This window comes from Poecilia reticulata, chromosome 6, assembly GCF_904066995.2.
Source record: "Poecilia reticulata chromosome 6, P_reticulata-male-v2, whole genome shotgun sequence".
In the NCBI taxonomy this organism is placed as follows: domain Eukaryota; kingdom Metazoa; phylum Chordata; class Actinopteri; order Cyprinodontiformes; family Poeciliidae; genus Poecilia; species Poecilia reticulata.
In genome coordinates this window covers 28,082,900-28,109,305 of record NC_088835.1, presented here as the reverse complement: position 1 = coordinate 28,109,305, position 26,406 = coordinate 28,082,900, and the positions used below count along the sequence as shown (strand labels likewise).

The window sequence follows — 26,406 nt, the reverse complement described above, 5'->3', positions numbered from 1 at the left end:
AGGCATCCTGACCAGATGCCCGAGCCACCTCAACCGGCTCCTCTCGACGTGGAGGAGCAGCAGCTCTACTCTGAGTCCCTCCCGGATGACCGAGCTTCTCACCCTATCGCTAAGGGAGAGCCCAGCCACCCTGCGGAGGAAACCCATTTCGGCCGCTTGTATCCATGATCTCGTTCTTTCGGTCATGACTCAAAGCTCATGATCATAGATGAGGGTGGGAACGTAGATCGACCGGTAAATCGAGAGCTTCGCTTTTTGGCTCAGCTCTCTCTTCACCACGACGGACCGGTACAGCGCCCGCTTCATGGCAGACGCTGCCCCAATCCGCCTGTCGATCTCCCGCTCCCTTCTTCCCTCATTCGTGAACAAGATCCCCAGATACTTAAACTCCTCCATTTGAGGCAGGACGACCCCCCTGACCCGGAGAAGGCACTCTACCCTTTTCCGGCTCAAGACCATGGCCTCGGATTTGGAGGCACTGAGCCTCATCCCGGCTGCTTCACACTCGGCTAAGAACCGCTCCAGTGAGAGCTGCAGATCACAATCTGATGAAGCCAACGGGACCACATCATCCGCAAAAAGCAGAGATGCGATCCTAAGGCCACCAAAACGGATCCCCTCAACACCTCGGCTGTGCCTAGAAATTCTGTCCATGAAGGTAATGAACAGAATCAGTGACAATTAATTAATAATTAATTGTCACAAAAATCATTTAAGCTTTATTAGGGATTTCCACAGGGGAAACCCCACATGATCCTCATGCAGGTCGTTGGTTCAATACATTCAGCGGTTTATAAACAAGAGACGGGGTGCCAATGTAAAATTTTACAGACAAACATATTTCTCAAATCAGACGGCTGAACAATTCCTACTGTCTGTGCTTTATACGCCACAATCATTAGCCCTTACAGTTCATGACGGCTTTGTGATCAACGGCATAATGCTGTTTAATTCTGGAGTCAAATGTGAGGCCATCTGCCTGACAGCTGAAGCGTGGCCCAACTGGGTCATCAACAGGACAGGGATCCCAAACACAGCAGATTGGCTGAAAAACAACAGAATCAAGTCAAAGTCCAAACCTCAGCCTGACTGAAGTGCTGCTGTGGGACCTTTGGAGAGATGTGCAGAAACAAATGCCTGCAAACCTCAAAGAACTGAATCAATACTGGAAGGAAGAAAGGATGAAAAATCCTCTGCAACAACGTGAGAGACGGATACAGTCTAACCTGAAGGGAGAAGGAGTAGGGTCTAGGGAGCAGAGTCTTAAGGGTTCATTCACACCAGACCTGTTCAGTTCTCTTCAATCAAACTCTGGTTCATTTGTCTAGAAAGTCCGGTTCATTTGTGGAGGTGTGAACGCAGAATCAAACTCTGATGTGAACCAAACGAGTGAACTCTGATCCATCTACAAACCTCGGTCTCGGTTCGGTTGAAGTGAACGCTGGTCCGGTTCGAATGCATATACCAAGTGGACTGGAAACTGCTCCAAAAGCAGGAAGTGAAGTGCAGCGCAGGGCATTCTGGGTACATACAACCAAAACAAATATGCGAGGCTAGCGCTAGCGGGAAAAATGCCTTGTGGCCTTTTACCGAACACAAAAGAGAAATCCTACAGTCAGTAAAACCTGACACCACTCCATTTGTTGACATTTTGTGAAGAAGGAAGCTGCGCTCAGTGTCTTCAGAGGTTTTCACGTCGTTTCCTTCAGCGGTTCTTGATGCAGCGCCCCAACAAGTGAGGAGGGAAACAGGTTTTTCAAAGAGTTTGGTTTATTTGACAAAGTGCAGTGTGAAAGAGAAGTGCTACAGCTGAAAATGTAACAAAACAGTGTTTAATACCAATAAGGAAGGGGTTTAGTCCATCATCTGGACTGAAACAGGGTTCAGACTGAAGGAGAAACACTCCACCATCAAGAAAGAAGAGCCGTCTCATTCTGGGAGATAAAAGTAACACCTGCATCAAAACACCTGGCCCCGTTTCCTGCTCCAGAAACAGCACAGTGAAGCTGAGGCAGCTGCAGAGAGCAGCGTCAGCCCCGTCATTTAGAGCAGATTAATAATGCATCGAGTTTCTTTCTACACGGAATGAAGGCGCTTTGCTGCTTCAAAGAGGAGCAGAAGGAAAGTAGCAGCTTTAAACGGACGGAGGGCGGATTTTCTTCAACGTTTTTCAAATGACCTCGTTTAGAAGAACATCTAATTGTTGATGAAAGCAGGCTAAACCCGGCTGAGAAACTTACACCTTGGCAAAGAGCTTCACCAAGCTAACCCAAAATGAGAAAATAAGATAAATGTAGCTAAAAGAAGCTAGGCTAATATGTAGAAAAACGAAATAGACTAAAATCAGCTAAAATGGGATAAACTTAGTCATGTCAGCCCCCCTCCCAACCTCCCAATTACCTTGGTGCACACCAAGCTAGTACTAGCTAAAGTACAACAGATTAGCTCACCAAGCTAATTAATGGCAGGATAAACACAAAGAAATGTTTAGCTACAAGTTAATATATAAGAAGATCAAATAAGCTACATTAAGACAAGTAAAGGTAAAATAAATTCAAATGAAAACAGTTAACTAGGATAATGTAAGCTAAGGGAAATAAGCTAAACCACACAACACTAATTTATGAAAAGCTAAAAGTGTCCCGAAAACAAGTTGAAGTACAATAAAATATAATATGAAAGGCAATTAAATTTAAAATGAAAGTGAAAATATGGGATGCTATAATAATGTAGCATATGCTAAGCTATCATAAGCTAATAAAAGATAAATTATGCAGGGCTAACGTTAGGCAAGAAAAAATAAAACAAATTAAACTATGTTATTGTTGGCTTAAATGCATGTTAAACAAAAATAGAATAAGCTACGCTGTTAGCGTCAGTAAATTAAGGTATACCAAGCTTAAGTTCATGCACGAATATAATCTAGACCAGAGGTGTCTAAAGTGCGGCCCGGGATCATTTATGGGTCTTGGACTTAATTTTGTGGCCCCAAACTGCAATTCAAGAATGATTCAAATTGTCCCGTCCAGGATCGGTGATGGATGCAGAAGGAGACTTTATATTTGAAATTGTGGTAAAACTATCGCAGATAAAAATTTCTTACAATAAAAAATATTTAGTGCATCACAAAGTATTTATCTTTTCATAACTAAGCCATATAATAAGTCGAACCACGCTGGTCTGCTCTGCATCCCCAGAATCAGAACCAAAGAGGGAGAATCAGCATTCAGCTTCTATTCTCCTCTAATGGAGCAAACTTCCAGAAAACTGCAAAACACAGAGTTTCTTTAAATCCAGGCCTGTTTAGAGATCCCTTTGATTAATAATAACTTGAACTTTGATGTCTTGTTTTACTGTATGATGTTTTTACGATAAATCTGAACTCATTTTAAATTCTCTGTGAACTTTCTGGGAATTTAAATTGCAGATGCCATTAAAATCTGTGAGTTTCTAACAGCGGCTCTGGGTCGTCGGTGGCGAGTGGAACAGGGAATCCTGCTTCCAGTGAAAAAGATGCCCTGGTTTAGCCAGAAAGGTTTTTGTTCTGTGCTCCACAAACAGCAGACGAGTCAACAGTAACAATCTGTTTCTTTGCAGTCAAACAGAGTTGGCATGGAGCATGAAAAGGATTTCTGAAACGTGAGAATAGTGTTTGCTTTGGTGTGTGATTACATAAGGCTGTCGGCACTAAATCCCTGCTGAACAGATGCTTCAAAAGCTTCCAGCGGCTCATCAGAAACAGATCCATGTTCTGATTAGATCTGAGACATAAAACTGAGAGTCCAAGAGGTAAAACTTCTGATGCAGATCTCACGTGCTTCATTCAAATATCAGAATACAATCAAAGCCAGACAGAATTTAAAACCTGCAACTGACACAATAAAGAAACACAAAGCACTTCTCTTACCAGGACAAATAATCTTCAAGTATATCCGTTTGGGGGTTTTTTTGGTGGTGTTGTTTTCAGGAAATGAAAAATCTGCCCTGGACTTTGCAGAGAGCATCCCACGCTGAGGCAGGACTGAGGGATTACAGAGGGAGGAAGATGCCAGCCTTTCCCAGTTTCACTGCAGCGCTCCTCCCTGCTAGTGACGACCCCCCACCCCTCCACCCTGCCACGCCCTCAGTGGTTCAGTCCTCCTCAGAGAACCGAGATGAGCTGGAGCGTGCTACGTTCCTGCCAGGAGGGGGGAGGAGAGGCCTGAGGAGGCAGATGGTTGGCTGGTGGGAGGAGGGATGACAGATGTGTTGACTTACAGCAGAGATGCTCTAGATTCAATAAACGCATCACCACTTTGTTTTTTTCCCCTCTTTTCTTGATTGATTGATTGTATTGACTCATTCCAGACATGTTACAACCATTGTGTGGAGAATATCCACATTAACACTATGACCCTTTGCAACTACGTCACTTAGGCTACATTCACACTGCAGCCTGAAGAGACCCAAATCCGATTTCTTTTTCTTAATGCAACCTGAATCTGATCCATTCTTGACAGTCTGAACAACACAGATCGGATATTTTTAATGTGACCCAGGCCACTTGGATATCCGATGCATATCTGATCTTTTCAAATGTGACCCCAGTCTGTACAGCGACGTCTCATTCGTCCGACCTGAACGTCATTGATACTCGACAAACGTCACTATTCTGCGTCCTGATACGAACAAACGGGAAGAAAAACAACTATGCAGCCATAATGAGGATTAAGCTGTTAATGTGCTGGTTCCGGTCGGACAGCAACTTCAAATATGCTCCGTCATTAGCGTCCATGTTTACTTCCACAAACACTGAGCACTACTATTACTTTTTTTTATGGCGGTTGGTGAAACACTGAGCACGCTCTGCATCTGTGACGTTATTGCGCTCTGTACTGCGCATGCGGGACACTTTTAGGTCGTTTGCAGTTCACGCGGGAGTTTATATTCAAGTGGCATATATTTGGAAGTGTGAACGACCACGCCAAAAAAAATAAAAAAATAAAGATTTGACATCGGAATTGGGTCACTTCAGGCTGCAGTGTGAAGGCAGCCATTTTATCACTTGGCCCAATGATGGACATCGGAATTGAGGAACAGAGCGACTTAAATCGGTTTCCCAAGTTGTTTTTCTCAGTTTAGTCGTAGCTTCTACGCGCTCTATTCAAGCTAATTTGCCTATGAACGTAACACACTTCGTATATTTATAAAAGTTTGAAATAGTTAGCTTAGAAACGGACCCATACTACTTCCTCCCTCCAGACGTGTTAATCACATTTCCGACTTTACCTGAATTCACACCACACGATTTATGTCACTAAGTGATAAACGGCGTTTCTCCTTACATCGGAGAAGCCTTAAGACGTACAGAAGACGCGAAGCTAACCAGTTTGTTTGTTTTTTTCATACAGGCTAGGCGCTACATTATGGTGCGGCACTGTCTCCATGGTTACCAATGGTTAGACACGTAAATTCTCCATAATGCGATATTTAATATCTTTCTCTAGTATTTAACATCTAATCACACTTATATAGAATTTGAACGTTAATCGTCTTACCTTGTAAAAACTGTTCGCTGTAAATCGGCGGTTACACCGAGGGCTGCCAGTAATACAATAAAAGTTAAAAGTTATACAAAAGTTAAAAGTTATACAATAAAATGACAAGCTTGGTTTGCATCCCTGCCGACCGCGCAGCTCCCTGCGACCAGTTCGAAAGTGAAATCAACTAAATAAAAGCGATATTAGGCTACCAGATGTCTGTTTCTCGACAGGTTTTACAGGAGCCTGAAGCTGTTTTGACGTCCGTCATCAAGTACATCAGGGCGGAGTTCTGAAGAGCGTGACGTCACGAGCAAAACGTCAAATACGTCAGAATCAGTTTGTCATTATGAAGAAAGCGCAACGAAAAAAAATAAAAAATAGCAACTCTCAAAAGCAAGTCAAAAATTTTAACTAAACAAGTATATTTCAATAAATATAAAATATAGTAGAAACACAGAACTAATGTTAAAAAATAAATAAATAAATGATGCACACACAATTTAACGTCAATGATGGCAAAAAGGAAAAAAAAACTTGCAAAAATAAATTTATATTAATCAATACATCTACTGTAACGGAATGCACACAAATAAATATTTAAAGTGAGTATATACCCAATCTGAACACATCTATTCATATATACTGTTTACCTACATACACACAACAATAATACATAAATCCCATTTAACATGTCTGAAAAGGGGTAGGAAGAAGCAACAACTTAATTAATCCTACCCCTTCACCAAAACGCCATAATTACAACAAACATACAGAGAAAATAATCTAATATTATTCTAATGCTAAATGTTATAGTTGTAAATTCAGTTTCAGAGACATTCTGCACGCCGCTGCACCATGCTGGTCTTTAATTATATTTATCTCTATTTTTTTTTTCATCTTTAGACTTCTGCTCTACATCTTCTGGAGACTCTTTCTTTATGCAGGGAAGCATCATCACTAATTGATGAAGGCGGCAGTAGATGAACTAGATCAGTCTCTTTCGATCGTCAGTATAGCTGCAACTAATGATTACTTGTTTTAATCGAATATTCTGACGATTAATCGAATAAATTTTTATATTTTTTTTATTTAACTACCTCATTATGAACCGATTTTAAGGTGATATTTGCTCTTATTAACATCTCTAGAACAGCAAATTCCCTTCAAGGAAAGTAGAAGTGGTTCATTTTTAGAGATTTTAATGTTAAAGTGATTAAAAACAGCCCAGTTTGTCTCCTCATATCATTCCTTTTGTATGCATCAAATCTGGAGGTGAAAAATCTGTGAATCTGCGTTTGCGTTCTGTATCCTGCTTTCAGAGTGATTACAGTCAGAGCGAAGCCTCCTTCCTAACAGCAGGCCATATGGAGCCGCTCTGCTGGGCTCATTAGCGCGTTCATGCTGATGCTGTTTTCACCTTCAGGTGGAGGAAAAGGTGTCAAAAAGGAGGAACAGGCTTATTATCTTTGAAAAATCTGATGAAATCTACAGAAAAGGGGAAATTAGCTGGTCTGCAGGGAAGCTTTACTATAAGAGTCTCTCATGTGTCTGAAATCTCCAGACAAATAATCCGTTTGTCATTGAGAACAACAGTGATGAAAAACCGGAACGCTTCAACATACAGAATAAAGAAAGGCTTTCGAAAAGACAAACATTTGCTGATGGAAACAAATCTGAGCAAACCGTTCTGACAGGAAGTAGAAAAAAACATTCATGACCACATATACAATCCCTCCAATCTGGAGATAAAACACACAAAACCACAGTCAAAGTAGAACAAAAACAGAGAACCAGTTATTAGACAAATAAATGGATAAACAAGCAGACGTGGTGCAGTACTCAAATACAAAAACAAAGCTACATCATGACAATTTCTGTAAGAAACATGAAATAATCCAGCTGACGCATAACTAGAGGAGCTGCATTAAGTAACAAAGCAGCCAAAGTCCAAAGAAAAACACAAACAAAGCTTCACAAAACCTCAAGAATCAATAAGAAAATATAAAAACGACAAGAGGAAGCATATTCACACAAAGGTAAATATATAGAGAAATAAGAGACAGGAAAGGCAAACTTGCAACATAAAAATAATATCCAACAGTTATTAAAGAACAGCATACTCAGATTTAGTTTTAAGGAATTGAAACTGGGAACGATAATTTAAAAACATTTACAAAACAACAATAAAACAACAAGTCCATTTGTAAGAAGCGAACAACAAACAACTAGCGAGTTAGATAGACAAGCTAACTAGATAGCAAGTCCATAAAAACATCAACAAAACACACATACATGCATGGATTAAATGTTTAATTTAAGGTAAGACGTTCCATTAAAATAACTGATTACAGGAGCCAAGTAAAAAGCCCAAAGTGATAAATATTACAGATGAAAATGAGCATAATAGAAACCAGGCTGAGAAAGAAACACCACAGTAACGAAAAACAAGAATAAGAAACTGAAGAGCCAACAGCAAATTCACAACAAAAGAAAAATAACAGTTATTAAATAATAGCATACTCAGATATGAAAAATATAACTGAGTGAAGTAATCTAGTGAAAAAATGTTCAAGATGTTCATAGATCACAAAGCTAGCTAGTTACCTAGAGAGATGGATAACTAGGTTCAATAATTAATCATTTCTGAGATTGTTGGAAGCAGTGATGTTACTGCTGGGTGGAGGAAGGATCTGTTCTAACACTCATTTGTGCACTTAGGATACATCCAGGACTAATGAGGATCACTTTAAGGAACCAAACATAGTGATTCTAACTATTTAAAATATGTTTTTTTATTTATTATTATTTACTTATTACTCAGATAAATTGAATCCACACCCTGGATATTAAAATTCTGTGATCCAGATTTGATCCTGGAAAAGGTTAAAGTTCATCATACAGTGACCTCCCCTCTAGTAAAAGCAGTTGGTTTGGACCAGCTGACCCTAATCCTTCCACTCCCATCAGAGAGACTCTCTCTGCGGTCAGACCACCAGCTGTGGACGTTCAAACACACAATCAGGCGATGGGGAATGTCCATAATCCCAGCGGCACACTTCAGCAGGGATTACGTGGATGTAAGCAGTCGGACTGGAAACTCTACGAGTTCACGGCGAATCACCGCTCTCGTGTCACATGTGACCTCACAGGATTTCAGCTGTAAACCTCAGCGTCACTGCAGATCACAGGGATGCAACTCCAGTCCTCGAGTGCAACTGCTGATTGCCTACCTGCTCCGACGCACCTGAATCAAAAAGGCTGAATTACCTCTTTGGCACGTCAGTGAGTTCTGCAAAGGCTTGGCCATTAACCATTAATTTGATTCATCCAAAGGCTGCAGGTCAGTGGCACTAAAGGACTGGAGTTACAGATACTCCTGACATCATTAAAGGTGGTCTTCTATGCTTCCTTGAACAGCTTAGGATAGATCTATGGTCTTCAAAAAAAACATGTTTTTTCCACAAAGTCATTCTTAGGTTTGGCCATTTCTGCCTATTCTGAACACCTTCCAGCTGTTTTAGGGCGTCTTGTCCCTTTAAATTCAAATAAGATGCTGATGGCCACGCCCCCAACTCAGCATTTACACTCCCATGTGAAAATGGCCAGAAACAAATGCTAAATTAAACAACCATACATCTTTGAAAAGCAGAAGTGGAGCCTCCTGCACATTCAACAAGAATGCAGCAAGTGGTTTCTGGATGGTAAGTCAACACCAAAACACTTGTCTTTTCCAGCAGCCATTGTACAGCGCACGCAGCGGTAAAACCAGCTGACCAAACATGCTGGAGCTCTGCTGGGGTTGCTAGGTAACGGGCAATGTCTGCTGATTTGTGATGTTACATCCCGTAGGTTTTTGAAATGACTCATTTTCCATACACCAAAAAGAACATTATTTAATTCCCAAAAAACAGCTGGGTGTTTTTTTTTTTTAGAATAAGTTTAAACCCAAACTGAAGTAGAAAAACTTAAAAAATGTGAAGTTTGCATAACTGGTCCCCTTTAAGTTATGTCTGAACACAAAAACTCTATACATGCATGTATGTAAATGCAGGTGCTTTACTTTTCTGTTGCATCCGCAGCTGAACCGAAAGCTTCAAGGCTTCTACAGTTAATTAGTGAAGCTTAATTAGTGAACTAAAAAGAAAAAGAGTTTCTTGACTCTAGCAACAGCCTGAGTCCATGACTCTGGACATTAGTTCTTGTCATGGATCCAGAAAGCTGGAATTTCTCAGATTGATCTCCCTGATTTGGCTCGTCTCAGCACATTAGGTTGGATTGGACCGGTCCGCCAAGCGATTCTGCAGCCCGAGCAGACGACAGTGAACGCTGATCAATGAGCAGGATGCTGATTAAAATGCAACCCCTCCCTTTTTCTGCTGGAACAATCCCTGCTGGCTGCTTTTCTTCAGCCTTCAAATCCTGCATCAGATCCCCTTCAACCAGGGGAACGACACAGAAAACCAGAATTCAAGTACAAGTTCACTCACATTTGGTTATTGTTCATCTGAATTCTGCTTTTTCAGTCCTTCTTGGTCTAAATGTGCAGAAATTGAGCACATATTCTAATAAAAACATGAAAGTGCTGGATGTGAACTTGAATCTGTTTGCTTGAACTCTCCTCTGGTGTTTAGCATCATGCAGATGGATCATAAAACCCACATTTAGCTTTCCTTCCTCTCACAGCCACTTTCCTCCCCTCCTCCGCCTTCATCTTTTTTTCTGATTATGCCCCCCGTCTGTTTCCTTTCCATGCATTATAAATCAGGCTGAGCCCAAACAGCGCTCTCTGCAGCCCCCCGTCCCGTCGGCTCACTCCTCAGAAAACTCATGAATTAATTGGGGAGTGCAGATTCAGGGAAGCGGGATTCCTTTAAAACCATTCATGACGTGTTAAAAATGTGGCCTTTTTCCTCCATTTTAGCCTAAATGCAGATTAAAAGGGATTGTTGCACGAACCCAAACTGGTTTCTTAAAGCTGAAGGATCACCTGACTGCAGTCTTGAAAGCACAAATTAAAGAGATGGCATTAAAACAATACAGCAAAGGGGAAGACTGAAACTCACAAGATCCAATTTTATTTTTAGTGACCAACCTTAATAAAACATGGCCACCCTCTAATAATAGTTTGTGTGTTTTTATTTATTTGTTTGCTTTTCTTACTATTTATTTATTTTGCATTATTGTATTTTTCGTCCCGATCGTTGTAAGAGTTGCTTTATTTATTGTGACGACACGTTTTGTAAAATTTGCTTTCTTGGGAATCAATAAAGACAAAAAACGGAGCTTCAGAGTCAGGCCATTAATTCAAGCCTGAATAATTCATGCAATGATAATAAAAAAGCTGTTTGAAAACCAAGAACAGTCTTTGGTGAAAAGCCAACAAAACTCAAGGTTTTTAAGAATTTTAGGTTCTTTTAAAATAATATTTTATTTTATGCACATATCTACTGAAGCTATTTATTATTATTTGTAGATGTATTGTTATTTTATTTAATATTATGATTAAATTTGATTTATTGAAGCACTTATTTTTTCAAATAAAAATGTACATTTTTTTTATTTATTTCATTTAAATTAAAACGAACATGTCACATATGATATAAACAAAAGTGTTGAATGACAAAAGTAGTTGGAATAAATCTTATTTGGTTTATTCCTTCATGGATGTGATCAAAAATTACCACTTTAGCAAAGCGTACAATTTTTACTAAACTCTGTTTTGTCTGTAAGTGTAAAAAAAGATTAAAAAAAGGATTTAATGAAAAACAAATTATATATATATATATATATATATATATATATATATATATATATATATATATATATATATATGAATATATTTAGAAGTAAAGTAAAATCAGGAGTTAGCATTTCCAATTTTTATGTAAAAAAATTGGAAATTGGATGTTTTAACTGGTTTTAAATTATTTTAACAATTTCCTGTGAACAGCGACTGTTTTTAATACAATGTGGCTCTCTGCCCATTTATTTATCATAAATTCAGATATAGAAGTTTCTCAAAACGCACCAACGAAGAAAATTTACAAACAAGAGCCAAAAAAACATAAAAAATTCAATTATCTACTTAAAAGAGTTACATTTTTTACTTTAAATTGTTTTATCACCCCTTCAAAAACTCCTGGAAATAAGATTTTTTTTAATCATATAGTAAAATTTGTGTCTTTTACTGAGCAAATGATTCATAGAAATCCATTCAAAGTCCACAGAAAGTGCAGCTACTTCAATGAAAACATCTCAAGCTGCTGTTGCTGCCTGCAGGACCTGCAGATTACTGATGGGAATGGAGCCTGAAAATGGCCCTGACAGTTTGATCTATTTGTGTTTTATTTCAGATGTGAAGCAGCAGAACAGCTGCTCTTTATTCCACACAAACGAGCAAAAACGCCACGTTACGTAACAGCTGGAAGACGCATCTTAAAAACACGTTTGGCTTCTCCTGATGCATCACTGCAGCGAGTATCGGGGAAAGAACTTCATCCAAACTAAATGTGGATTTGAAGCAGCCAAACGCGGCAGCTCCCAAAGAAAAATGAAATATTAATATTTAAATGAGTGAGAGCCGCAGAGCGGAGATGAAAAATGACAGAGAGGTTGATTACTTGCCTTGTTTTCCTGCAGGATGGGCAGAAGAGGAGTGGGATTTCCCTCGGTTTCCTCCCTCTGCTCCTGCCTGGATGAAGGAGATCCCAATGCATCGATGGAGAGAGGAGGAGGAGGAGGAAGAGGAGAGGGAGGCGTTTCTGTCCTGATGCAGTCTAGACAAGATCTGAATACTTATCAGCTCCATGGGTTTCCTGCTCGCTCCACCTCATTCTGCACAGCAGCGCAGCTTTAAATCAGCTGCTTCTGAGAATTCATTATAATCTCTTATTTATTTAAGCTAGCTGCAGACTAAGTTTGACATTTTGAGGAATATTTAAATGACATTCTGGACCTGACCTTGAGGGATGCTCAGTCAGTCCTTCAATCAAACCAATTTTTAGTCGGATTTTAAAAGAACCTTTAGAAGAAATTCATATTTTTTAAGGGATCTATTATACAAAAATCACATTTAGCATGTTTTTATACTTCCATTTGGGTCTCAGATGCTTCTAAAAACAGCCAAAGTGCTTAAAAATAAACAAAAACTCCCAGCTGTTTTTTGGCAATAAGCTAATATTTTTTGGTGTCTGGACAAAGAGTCGTTTCAAAAATCTCTAGGGACTACACCGTTACCTAGCATATTTATAATAAGTCGCAAATTATTTCACTTATAACAAAACATTTTTCCCTTGGTAAGATTTTGTGTTTTTACAGTGTGGGTGAACTGAGCTCATCACGAGGTTTGCAAAGGTCAAAGCTCATTGATTAAAAGCATATAGGCTCACATTTAGATCTATTTTGCAAATCATTTTTCAATCATGTAGTAAAAACTCCAGCTGAAGTTGCTCTGTCAACCAATCAGCTCACAGACTTTTGTGAAAGCAAAATGTGAAGAATCTTTGTCTTCTTGCGTCAGCGATTCTTACCTCCAAGAGAGGCACAGTTTGTCTTTACTGTGGCCTCTAATGCAGAACCTGCTGCTCAGCTGCAGACGGGAGGGCGTCAGGATGTCCAATATACTAATAGTAAAAATACAATATTTATTAGAATGAGAAGTAGTAGACAGTAAATTACATTTGATGATCAATTTCAAGCAAAAACTTGGAAGATTTTCTGTTTTATGTCAAATTAATAAGTGGGAAAACTCTGAGTTATATAAGTATTATTCCTGATTATTTAATAGGATAAACTGCTTTTAGATCATAGTAAAGTTAAAAGTCTAATTTTCCTGGAAGATTTTCAAATTTCACTTTTGAAGCAGTTTCCTTTTTGTCCACAAGGCGTCGCTAAAACTCAAGAGATGTAGATGATTCAGAGAAGCCATCGCTGATGAAGGTACTAAATAAAACGAAGTTTACTTCTTTAATGTTCAGTAAATGAGAACATTTACTAAATCTATGTGAGAGATCTGTGAACTCTTACACAGATATAAATCATGTTAGAGACCAGAAAAACCCAGGAATGCACTTAAAAACTGCACAAACGTAAATCACATCACAGTCAAAAAGAAAATGGAACATTTCAGGGAGAATAAATAGATCTATGATAAACAGATTTTTTCTTAAATCAACCAGTTCTTGCATTTGAATCTGAAAGACAAACTAAATATGAAAAAAGATTTGAGAAACTATGAACAGGAAGAATGACACAATCTGACAAGCAAAGATTCAGGTTGTAGATTATTCTGAACAAGAAAAAAAATGTTGGTTTGAATATCAAAACCAAAATGTTTGATTCTCAGCAGCTTTAAACGTTTTCCTAAAAAGTACAGCTGGTCCAGGTGGTAATTTTTCCTCACCTGCTCACCTGACAGTGCTGCAAAATAAGTGAGGAAGATGAAGAAACTGTTAACAAAAGCTTCATTTTATCCAAAATTTACTGGAGTCGGAAAAAGATTCAGGCTTCAAGAAACTCAAATCTTTGTAGAATAAACGGCAGATCCTTATTTCTAACATAATCTAATAGATAATGTCCAAACTATTTATCTTTAAATTTGTTATAAAGTATTATTTGAATTTTTGCATCTAGTTTAGATAAACTATAAGTTTTCAATTTGATCTGGACCTAATATTTTAAACACTAAAATGAGGGAAAACAGTATTTAATAATAAAAATAGGCACGAATTAGGCTGATTTAAATAAATAACCTATAACTTTATTACTTACACATTTGGTTCGGTTGCCATCAGAAACGGTTCTGGGCTGGCATCTCCTCCCAGAGCGAGCCTGTTCAGTTCTCCTCCAGTCCAGCAGAGGGCGCTACGCGAAGAGGCTCTCGGTCTCCTGGAGGAGATGTTTCCCCGGTTCGGCGGTGGTTTGATTAGGTGTTTCAAGCAGATTCGGTTCCAACCTCTAACCCGTGTTCCTGCAGCTGACTTGGTCCCGGTGTTTATCTGCTCTTCTTGGTCCACCCGCTGGTTCTCCAGAACCACAGCGATGCCCCGGAAGCAGAAAGAGGTTAGTCCGAAACTGAGTCTGAACTTCAAGCGAGGATGGACCGGTGGTTCTGTCAGGATCTTTAACCGATCCTCGTCTAAATCCCATTGTCATTAAAGGGTTATTTAACTATTTTTCGTTGAATCCGAATCGAATCTGATTAATCCTGAACTGTGCCTTTCTACACCGAATAAACAGAAAATATGGTTGCAGCTCCATGTTGCATTCAAATGCACCTCCTGAAATAGAAAGCTATTATAATTATTAAATATGCGTTTTAAAATGAGACACTACGCGTTTCAGTGGCGTAGGATGATGCAAAGACATAAAACAAAAATAAGTGTCCAGCACCCCCTCCTTCTTCCTTCCTTTTCATCTGAAACTAAAGCGTGCTAATTTAAACTCTAGCTCAACCAGACTCCCACAGACTACTTCGAGTTAAAAAAAACAGCATGCAGTGATAAATGTGTCACTCCAGCAGAATCAGCACAAGTTCTACTTAGATGCTGCAGTCAAGACCCAGTAACAGCATTACTTTACTTCATACTAACCAATACACGTGCAGTGTCTGCTCTGATGAAAAGACCCTATTGTCTTTATGCAAAATAAATCAAACTAATGACAGCCTCACGTGTTTACTGATTAATTACTATTGAATAATCTGAGGGGGCTGGGGTATTAATTTTTTATTCTAAAATGGTAAGGTATGACACAATATGACATGTAGATAAATAAAAATTCAACAAGCTAACCAAAACAAGAGAAAATCTGATAAATGTAGCAAAAAGAAGTAAAAATAAACTGAAATAAGAAAAGATGGGACAAACCATGTGAAGGTATGGTAAACTGCATTAAGATCAGCTAGAGTACATCAAGCTAATGGCAGGATAAAAACGAAGAAATGGTTAGCTACATAACTTAAGATATAGGAAGATAAAATAAGCTACATTAAGACAAATTAAAATGAAAACAAATAAGGTAGGATAATGTAAGCTACACTAAACCACACAACACTAATATAAGAAAAACTACAAGTGACCCAAAATATGGGATGCTAGAATAAGGTACCATATGCTAAGCCAGTGGTTCCAAAATTGAGAGGCTACCTCCACAATAATAAAACCTCGGATAGATGTAAGTTTTATTGCTGAGAATTTAACCGAGGTTCCTGATAATCAGACAGAAGAAAATATTCAAGGAGAGTGTTTAAGTAAAAATCAGAATTTGCCCCAGACTTCTGAAAACAAAATAAGTGAAGGAAAGTGTACATGTCTTGAAAGATTTAAGGAAACAGAAATACAGAAATATTTAATGAGACAGCTGGATGACATGTTTGGTGTAAATCGTCAACTAAGTGCTAAACTTAGAAACCAGAAAGAGATGATGAGGAAAGGAGAACCCGAGAGAAACCAAAGGAAGAACTCCATGGTTTCTGTTCAAGTTCAGACGGGTTCAGAAGACCGCCCACAGCAGAAAACCGTCCGTTATCGATCTGTTTCGGTACAAACGGAGATGGACAAAGAGGAAGCCAGCCATTGGTTAAAACCAGACCGTCAAACGATTTCGACGCAAATGGAAATCGATGTGCTGGAAACCTTGAAACCAGTCAGTCGAACGATTTCAGTTCAGACGGAGATCGATGTGCTGGAAACCAGCAACAGGTTAAAACCAGTCCATCAAACAATTCATTTGGAAACTGTCGGTAAAGAAGAAGATTCTGAACCAAACAATGAAGAACAAAAAGTTTCAGTACTGGAAACAGTTGGGGTTCAGACAGTCACCATCAAAGATGAGAGTAATGCAAAAGAAACAGTGATCGCTGCAGTTCAGCAGATCACTGAGGAAGAAGCTGGTTCTGTGAACCAACCGGATGGGGACCAACTAGACAAGAAAAAGCCATCGAGGAAAGCAAAATGGAGGATCAAAAGAAAGGCAGCAATTAAAGCTGCCTCAGAATTAAAAAACCTCAAGGACAACGTTTCAGGAAAATACAGTGAAGAACCTTCTGCACCAGAAACAGTTGAGGACGAGACGGCTGCAGTCAAAAATAACATTAATATGACTGAAGCGATGATTTCTAGCCCTCAGAAAATATCAGAAGAGCCAGTGATCTCCGAAAGCCAACAAAATGTGGATCAAGAAGTTAACAAAAGATCTAAGAAAAATAAGAGAAAGGCAGCATCTCTGACTGGGAAACAGCCAAAAATGACAACGTTTGTGCAGAAAAGGAAGTTTCAATCCCGGAAATAGTCAGCAATCAGACATCCACCATCATAATTGAGATTTGTAAAACAGAAACAGTGATGGGTAAACCAGAGCTGGCAACTGTACATGAAATCCCTGAAGTAGAGCAAAGTGAGGACCAGCAGGATGAAGTAAATACTGAGACATCAACACCAGATTCAGAAACAAAACCAGACATCATCAAGATAGTTTCTGAACAAATAGAAACCAAACTTTGCTCTATTCCAGAAGACGTCACTGGTGAGGTTCGCAGAAGGGGAGAGCGGCCTGCTGGAAGAACATAGAACACCTCCTCCACAGGAAGATGAGATCCAAACGACACCACAGGAATCAGAACCTGAAGCAGCCAAAGAGTCAGCTGAACAGAAGAATACGTTGGAACAAGTAGAAAGCCCCAGGAAGAGGATCTCACTGTGGAGGAGAATCAAAAAGACTTTTACGCCAACATCTCAGCGCCAATTCAAAGATGGACGTTAAGAACTAACAGAGCAGACGTCAATTTATGTCTCCACTAAATTAGATTTAAAAGGGGGGTGAGGCCACATGTGTTTTGGGTGATTGGCGGGAATTGGAAAAAAATCTGCTGTTATTGCTAATTGGACATTTTAATATTAAAAGACAGGATTGCACAGTGGGAAATGTCTCCCTGTGTAGGTGTGGGTTCACTCCGGGTGCTCCGACTTCCCCCACGTTCAACATATTCATCCATTGAAAGATTTGTATTTCTAATTCTAAACAGAAAATAAGACAACCACATTTATTAATTAAAGGGAGATTTAGGAAAAAAAATTTAAACAACGTGGAACAAAAAAAGCATTTTAGAAGTCTAACCTATACAAATTGGAGAAATAAAAATTGAAAACTATCTTTCTGGGCAAGACACTATCTAAATTGTTCTATCTATAGACATATCTCTATAGAGAGAGATATCTATATAGATATAAATATCTAAATCTATATATATCCGTCTCTATAAATATATATAAATCTATATATAGATATATTTATATATATTTATGCACACTCGGAGGCCGGTTGGTTGGTTTTTAGGTGATTTATTGCAATCTGTAATCAGTGGTTGATAAAACACATATGGCGCAGTGAGCCTCTCTACCGGTCAACCTATGGCTCACAACAGAGCGCTGAACCAACTGTGTAATTCACAAACAATTATAGTGAATTCCGACATTATATTTTCTAGGCCATTTGATTGTATAGTTTTATAATACAAATAAAAGAATATGAATAATAAATACAACAGCAGTCATTAAAAGCTCTCTGGGGATTAGTGGAAAAGAAACATGTCATGTTGCCATAGAAACCAACAAACAAACAGAATGGCAAACACAACTGACAAACTGATAAATATAACAAACTAACTGACAAACATATCTGACAAAATAAATTACTGGCATTTAATATTAATTACCTGTAATCAGTGGTTGATAAAACACATATGGCGCAGTGAGCCTCTCTACCGGTCAACCTATGGCTCTGTGCAATGTAACAAAGATTCCAGTCACCCTCCTGAACAAACCTCCAACACCATTTAGAAGAGAACCGGATTTGTTGACTTGCCACAACAGAGCGCTGAACCAACTGTGTGGAATTTTTGGTTTCTCATCCAATTTATAGGTAACCAGTAGGGGGCGCCAAAAACCACCAATTACAGGATAATTGTGAAACATATTTTAGCAGGAATTTCATCTGTACATCTAATAACCGTTACACATACAGTGTGAAAAATGTGTTAATGTCAAATGAATCTTAAGCAAGTTAAAGTGAAACAAATATATATGAAACAAATTAAGCTACATTATCGGAGGCTTAAATGCAAGCTGAACTAAATTAAGATAAATTGGGCTAATGTTAGCTTCTGTAAAATAATCCAGTGACCTCTGTTCTGTTAAACAGGTGAAAGGACAGGTGAAGGCGGCTGTAGGTGGAACCACAGAGACACCGGATTCTGGTCCGGTAACCCGTGACAAGACCGGATCTGTATCCATCACAGTGCACGCAAAGCCAGGCTCCAAACACAGCAGCATCACAGGTCGGCCTCACGTTGCACCAACATATGACCGGTTGCTGCTAAAACAGAGCTCACACTTTGTTCTGCCTCTCTTCCAGATGTTTCCTCTCAGGCTGTAGGCGTCTCCATTGCAGCGCCACCTACAGATGGAGAAGCAAACACAGAGCTTGTCCGCTACCTTGCAGAAGTCCTGGAGCTGAAGAAGAGCCAAATTTCACTGGACAAGGTTTCTGAAACTCCTACATCTGTTTTTGTTTTTAATGTGTTTATTCAGCAATCATTGGAGTCTTAACATTTCAAGGGATACGAGTGAAAAAACACTTCAAAAGATTGCAGGACAGATTAAAACTAATGGTGGGACTCAACTGAGTCATTAATTAATTTTACATTTTTTGCAGCTAAATTATTGAACAGACATGAGTTCAACAACAAATATATTTACCTTTGTTAATCTGTTTAAGTTAATCAAGTCTCAATTAAAAACATTATGCCAAAAAATAAAGATTTACACTTAAAATATCCCTTTGATTGCAAAACTATTGAAAAAATTTATATATGAACTCAACAACATATAGATTTTTTATTATTCAACCATCAGATCGGTGCAACTTGTTTTTATACTTCACTTCAAAAACCATTCAGTTTTCAAGTGTTTCAGGAATGCCTGATTATGTCTGGCATAATCACGCATTTGAACTTTATTTTTCAAATACATATTTATAAATGCACCAGCAACCCTCCCGACCCCACTGAGGGACCAAGGGTGTTAAGGAAATGGACGGACCGTGAACGCCGACATTGGCGTTGGGGGCGGCTCTGCTGCTGCTACATGGTTAGCATAAATGCTACTTTAGACTTGAATAGCTTCGCTGACAGGCTAACTCCTTTTAGCATAACTTCAACACAACAAAAGTATTTTCCAGTGTCACATCAGATATTTTTTGAAGCAGAAATTTACCCTTACTGGTCCAAGAAAAGCTGCTTTGTCGTCCATTATTGTTGCTCGCAGATTCCTCTTGTGCGTCAGATTCACGGGCGTACCAGAAACACGCAGCAAAGGTTCCGGCTCGGGACTTTTGTATTAAAAAAATGCAAACAATAAATGTGATTAATTGGGTTAATATTTTTAATTCGTTAAAGTCACAACCCTATTTAAAACGTAAAGACATGAAGATAAAGTTAGGAGTTTATCTTCATAAAATTCAACATAACTAATATTTACTGAATAGCTTTTCAGTCAGCAGCTCTTTAAGCTACAGTTAATGCCTCATCATTTGGATTAACTCTCTTTTTTTCTTGTTTAGATTTTTTTTCTTAACTTGTGAATTTTATTCTAATGGATCAACAACATTTCACCCTCTAGGGTTCTAGATCCAGAGACAAAGTCATCAAGGTGGACTCCTCGTTGGATCCAGAGGAGGTGCTAAAGAGGCTCCGGCAGGCAGCCAGCTGATCGGCAAAGACTGGGTGGAAGAAGGTTCTTTGTTACCTTCTGAACAGTAATGGATCCGTGGGACTGGAACTTCTCCCACACTGAGATCAGCATCATCTTTCCATCCTTCGATTTTCTAAATAACAGATTCTTCCGAGGATGGAGCTGAAAAAACATGAAGCGAGAAGAAAAAACAGCTTGAAAACAACTGTCAGGTCTCTGAAGTGGCAACATGACGCTGGTTAGAGCTTTTCCACAGAGTCATGTGGGAAAGGTTGTGTGTAATCATGGAAAAGAGGAGGATTTCTATCCTTAAAACAGAACCCATTATACAATGTTCACATTTTTCACATTTCTGTACTTCCGTTTGGATCTCAAATGCTTCTAAAAACGCCCAGATGGTTTTTTGGTAATAAATTCATATATTTTGGTGTCTAGAAAATGAGCCATTTTCAAAAACGCTCCGAATGTAAAGTCTCAAGTCAGCAGGCACCGACCTTCACCTAGTGACCCCAATGAAGTCCAACTAGCAACCCCAGCAGAGCTCCCCCTGTCACCTAGCAACCAAGCTGAGCTCCAGTATGAAATAAGTCACTTTCAAATAAAGATTTAACTGAGCACTAGGTTCCTGACTTATTTATGTTGTAAGATTTTAAGTTTTTTAATCACTTGCGTGCTTCAAAACTTAATTCTGAATGTTATTAGGGCAGACACATTTTAGCTTTTACAAATCCAATCCAGTAGGTGGCGGTAATGCACTGCTGGTACGCAACCAAAAACTCCTCAACCAGCAAATTTTGCTTTTTTTTTACTTCTGTTTACATTATAAAAGGTAAGTTTTGTGGAAAAAATAGACCCATTTTAATATATAAATAATGTAAATGTAACTGTGTAAATGTAAGTGTGAAATAAAATTCCTTTAGAATATTTCAAACTCCAGCTGCTTGATTTATTTTAAGTTTAAGCTACAGCAAATTGATTATATAACTAAATATACATTTTTTAAAACAGTAAATGTATTTTTCTGTTTCTCACAAACTCAATTAATTCTGTTTTACTGAATATATTCACATATTGGCTTTGGCATGCTTTCCAGTTTTATTAACTCTATATACTAATGTGCTATTTAAAAGTAGTTGAACTATTTATCTGCTGCCAGGTTAATTCCATACAGGAAGTTGTGGTTGTTTTGAAGCAATTTGATTAGCTGACAGATTTTAGCTTTGACAGCATCTCCACTTTCATCAAATTGGAGAAATCCCTGGCTTTTGTAACACATTTGTTTTTTCATATTATTTCCAATTATTATTGGTAGCCTTCACTGTACCAAGGTATAAATACAATATCCTGGAATATAAAGGCTTCTAGACAGATACTTTAATATTGGGGATGCACCGATCCCTGTTTTCCACTTCAGACACCGATACCTGAGGTTTAGTATCTGCCAATAGATATAATACAGAAAAACAGTCCTGAATTTAAAAACATAGACACAAATGTCCTCAATTACAAATTTATTTGATGACTCTGCACCAGTACAGCACACTTAAATACACCGGTAGCTTCACAAGCTTGGTCAAACTGTTGGGTTCTGTGTTTCTGTGTATTTATTTCTTGTTTTTTTCTGTGTCCTATTTCCCAGTGAGTCTCCCTGTTGATTGATCCCAGCTGTGTCTAGTTCCCTGATTACCCTCCCTGTGTATTTAAGTCCACCTCTTCCTTGTCGGTCCTCGTCTTGCGTTCCTCTCATGTCAGATGTCTGTTCTCGTCGTTCACCAGTGTTGCGTCCGTGTATCATTTCTTGTGGACCTTTATCGTTAAATCTTCATTTCAACGTGTCTTCCTGGGCTCACCTGCATCTTCCTCACCATTCACAATCGCTAATCATGACAGAAACATGTAAAAACAACACGACTTTAACTTGTCTAGTCAGTGCAATTAGGCCAATGCAAAATAAACTGAAACTGACAATGTCGCGGCCTTTGGCTTCCAATACTCCAACTAAGGCCGTGTGTGTGTTAACAGGTGGGTTTTAGATTGAACGCACTTCATCTTCATTTGTTTGCGAAAATAGATTGTTTATTTCTTATAAAATTAGTAACAAAATATCAAAAAATGTCCTACATCTTAACCGAAAACGAAAGTAAACTTAACATGGCGTTTCAAGTAAAAAAGTGCAAAATAAAAGGTCAAATTGCAAGTGAAATGAAATGGTCAAAAAATCATTTACCAACCCTCCCGTACACACCAGACATTTGCAAAACAATGCCTCCACCAAGCACCCGGTGTGTTTTTAATTACCTAAATTAATGGGAGGGGCTAACCAATTACCAACATAATCAATTCTAATTTACAAATTAACCACAGACTTAATTCTAACTTTCCAAAAATAAAAAACTAAATTAATAGAACTTACAAGTTGCAAACATTACACAAATGGCCACCACATCCCGGCCCCTAATTCATCTAAATGAATTATAATATCTGCACACGTGGCCATTACCAAATACAAGATCAATATTAACATTTGTTTAAACATCAATTTATGCAGTAGTCCATATTATAATTTTTTTGTGGTCCATTCATCTTCTTAGAAAAATCAAAAAGCAAAAACAGTCAATATTTCATGACTTCCAAGTTCTTCTCTCGTCCATGTGCATGGTCTGTGTATGTATGAAAAAGGTGTATGTAGCAGAATGAGATGTTTAGCATGTCAATAAATGAGCATCAGTGTAAATGTAGAGCCAGAGGTTCCAGAACTTAGCTCAGTTGGAGACAAACATTCATTGTTGTCTCTACACAGCCTCCAGCAGGAGACATATCTTGTTGATCGGTTTCTCCAGCTCATTTGTTCTTGTCTTGACTCGAACACGTCGAACCAATCCACTTGCATCTGCCATGGTTTCTGTGATGCGTCCAATAGGCCATGAATTTCTTGGTGCAGCCTCGTCGACAACAAGCACCACATCATCAATGGCAAAGTTCCTGCGAGTCTTGTTCCATTTCCGTCGCTCTTGCAGCATAGGGAGATATTCTTTCACCCACCGTTTCCAGAACAGGTCCACAATGTACTGGGCCTGCTTCCAACGTCTCCAACTGTACAGGTCCTCCTTTTTGAACAAACCTGGTGAGAGCACAGGCTTACCTTTTAACTGGAGCAAATGATTTGGAGTTAGAGCCTCTAAATCATTAGGATCTTCAGAAGAAGGTGTAATCGGGCGATCATTTAATATAGCCTCCACTTCACAAAAAACTGTGTGCAAGCCTTCATCATCTAGTACTTGTAGGTTTGTGATGGAGCACAGCACTCTCTTTATTTCCTGCACCAGGCGCTCCCATACACCACCATGATGGGCTCCATAAGGTGGGTTGAAAATCCACTTTATGCCATCTTCTGCTAAGCATTTTTGGATTTTACTTTGTTTTAGCTCCAGCAGAGCTTGCTTTAACTCACGGTTTGAGCTGACAAAGTTGGTTCCGTTGTCCGACCTGATTTCCTTGACTTGTCCTCTGCGGCAGATGAATCTTCTGATGGCGTTTATGCAGGAATCTGTGTCAAGAGAATGTGCCACCTCCAGGTGAACTGCACGACAGGTTAGACATGTGAAGAGAACTCCATATCTTTTAACAATAGTTCTCCCTCTCTTCACTTCTATCGGTCCAAAGTAATCAACACCAACATAAGTAAATGGTGGAAGATCAGTTGAGAGTCTGTCAACAGGAAGATCTGACATTTTTTGCTCACCTGGCTTTTGTCGTTGTCTTCGACACACCATACAATCTCTTATGATCTTTCTAGCTGCTGAATTAGCATGAGGGATCCAGTACTGTCGTCGAAGAGTAGAAAGCATATGATTTCTTCCTCCGTGTCCAACTTTTTCATGGATGTGTTGAAGAATGAGCTTTGAAACATGGCTTTCTTTAGGCAGTATTGCAGGATGTTTTGTTTCTTCAGGTAATGCTGCTTTGCTTAATCGGCCACCCACTCTCAACACACCATCAGTAACAACAGGATCAAGCTTGTACAGATGACTTGACTTTTTCACTGTACCAGAGCTCAGGGCAGCTATTTCCTCGCCATAATGTTTTTTCTGCACAAAGCTCACTATGGCTTCCTCAGCCTTGAAGAGATCATCAGTTGTGAGCTGAACATTCATCTTATTGTCCTGTTCATTACACATTTTATTTCCACAGTGTGCAGCTAGCAACTTCTTTGTTTGCATCCTTTCTTTTAGTTTCAGGATCCATGCTACACTTCTTTTTAGCTTTGTCCAACTGGAAAAGTACATTAGCAGCTTAGTAGTCGGACACACTTTTTCCAACAAGGTTGCACATGTCATGATCTTGTCTTTAACCTCTGGATCAGTTTCCAAATGGACAGGTCTTTCTTTAATTACTGCTGGCCATTGGATCTCAGGTTTTGTGAGGAATTCCGGCCCACTGATCCAGGTGGAAGACTTTAAAAAAGAGCCAATTTTCATGCCTCGAGATGCTGCATCAGCTGGATTTAACTTTGAGCTGATGTATCTCCATTGAGTAACCTTTGTAAGATCATGAATGATGGACACTCTGTTAGCTACATATGTTTTAAACCTTATCGTTGTGTTTGCAATGTACTGCAGGACGGTTGTGCTGTCACACCAGAAGACTGATTCGCTCAGATTGAGTCCAAGTTGCACTGACAGCATTTTGTCCAGACGTACAGCTAACACTGCGGCAGCAAGTTCAAGTCGTGGTATGGTGACTTGTTTTAATGGTGCCACTCTTGCTTTGCCAAAAACAAAGGAAACACACACTTCCTGTTTGTCATTAGATACCCTAAGATAAGACAACACCAAATCCAGTTTCACTGGCATCACAAAAGTGATGCAGCTGTGCACTTCTTATCTCTCCAAACTCTTTGGGTGTGATGCATCTTCTGACACTAAAGTTGTCAAGAAGAACTAAATCTTCAACCCATTTTTTCCAAAGTTGGGCTTTTTCTGGTGGAATTCTCTCATCCCAGCCAAGCTTCAGTTTACATAAATGTTGAAGAATTTGTTTAGCAGGGAGAATAACTGGAGCCAAGAAACCCAAAGGGTCATAAATAGAGCTGACAATGGACAGAATACCACGCCTCGTTAGTGGTTTGTGCTTGTTTTCAATGCTAAAGGTGAAAACATCCTGTTCAACATTCCATTGCACCCCCAGGGTTCTTTCAGTGGGAAGCTGGTCCCGGCTAAGATCTAGCAACTTTACACATGTTGCTCTATTTTCCTCAGGGATCTGAGAGAGGACAGAGCGCTCACTACACACCCATTTATTGAGTCTAAATCCCCCCTTGGTACACACCTCAGTGAGCTGTTGATAAAGAAAAATGGCCTGCTCAATAGTCTGGACAGACCTGAGACAGTCATCTACATAAAAACTGTGTCTGATTGTATTAATAATCTCTTCTGGGTACAGATGTTTGTTGTCCTCAGCAGTCTTTAAAAGTGCATATGTGGCACAACTAGGAGAAGAGACTGCACCAAAAATATGGACCAACATTCTATGCTCAACAAGCTCTTTTGTGATGTCACCGTTGGGCCACCAGAGAAAACGTAGGTAATTTACATGTTCTTCAGCAACTCTGACTTGGTGGAACATCCCTTTAATGTCTGTCATAAGTGCTATTGGATCTTGCCGAAAACGAATGAGTACACCTAATAAGGTGCTAGTCAAATCTGGTCCTTGTAACAGCTCTTTGTTCAGAGATGTTCCAGCAAATGTTGCAGCACAATCATAGACAACCCGCAGTGTTTTCTTGCGGGGGTGGTAGACCCCATGATGAGGTACGTACCACACCTTTCCTTCCTCCTGTTCCACTTGATCTTGCGGAACGATTTCTGAATGCCCTTCCACACTAACATTATGCATAAATTCTTTGTACTCTTCAAAAAATAGTTTATCCTTCTGAAATCGTTTTAACAGACATTGCGCCCTCTGCTGGGCCACCTGTTTGTTGTTGGGCATTTTTACTTCAGGATTACGAAAGGGTAACTTCAGGTAATAATGACCGTCTTTAAGCACCGCTGACTTTGACATAATGTCCATGAACTGTTTGTCTTCTACAGACATTTCAGCATGCTCATTGCACTGGTGCTCTACAAAATCTTGGT

At 39.1% G+C, this 26,406-nt stretch overlaps 2 protein-coding genes across 4 annotated transcripts in view; one reads left to right on the top strand and one right to left on the bottom strand.

The window, feature by feature from the left end:
* Window positions 1–12,301, bottom strand: part of LOC103466770 (synaptic vesicle glycoprotein 2B-like) — a 32,807-nt gene extending 20,506 nt beyond the window's left edge. The window contains exons 1-3 of one of the 3 annotated variants that reach the window (XM_081608321.1): window positions 5,732–5,796; window positions 5,538–5,580; window positions 3,908–4,221 (exon numbers count right to left, since the gene is read on the bottom strand). The gene's annotated coding sequence lies outside the window, so the exon portion shown is untranslated. Of the gene's footprint in view, window positions 1–3,907; window positions 4,222–5,537; window positions 5,797–12,146 lie in introns of those variants that run through there. The other 2 variants (XM_017305415.2, XM_081608322.1) reach the window with 2 other exon arrangements.
* Window positions 12,302–14,323: 2,022 nt separating this feature from the next.
* On the top strand, window positions 14,324–21,193 carry c6h15orf40 (chromosome 6 C15orf40 homolog). The gene is made up of 4 exons (XM_008412594.3): window positions 14,324–14,582; window positions 18,720–18,855; window positions 18,933–19,060; window positions 20,198–21,193. The coding sequence occupies exons 1-4, from the start codon at window positions 14,418–14,420 to the stop codon at window positions 20,285–20,287; spliced, it is 519 nt and encodes a 172-aa protein (XP_008410816.1). The 5' UTR covers window positions 14,324–14,417; the 3' UTR covers window positions 20,288–21,193.
* Window positions 21,194–26,406: the final 5,213 nt, after the last annotated feature.

Coding starts and splice junctions, on each gene's coding strand:
- c6h15orf40 (XM_008412594.3), top strand. CDS start 14,418: ATGTTTCCCCGGTTCGGCGGTGGTTTGATTAGGTGTTTCAAGCAGATT. Junction 18,856..18,932: donor CAAACACAGCAGCATCACAG/GTCGGCCTCACG, acceptor CCTCTCTTCCAG/ATGTTTCCTCTCAGGCTGTA. Junction 19,061..20,197: donor GCCAAATTTCACTGGACAAG/GTTTCTGAAACT, acceptor TTCACCCTCTAG/GGTTCTAGATCCAGAGACAA.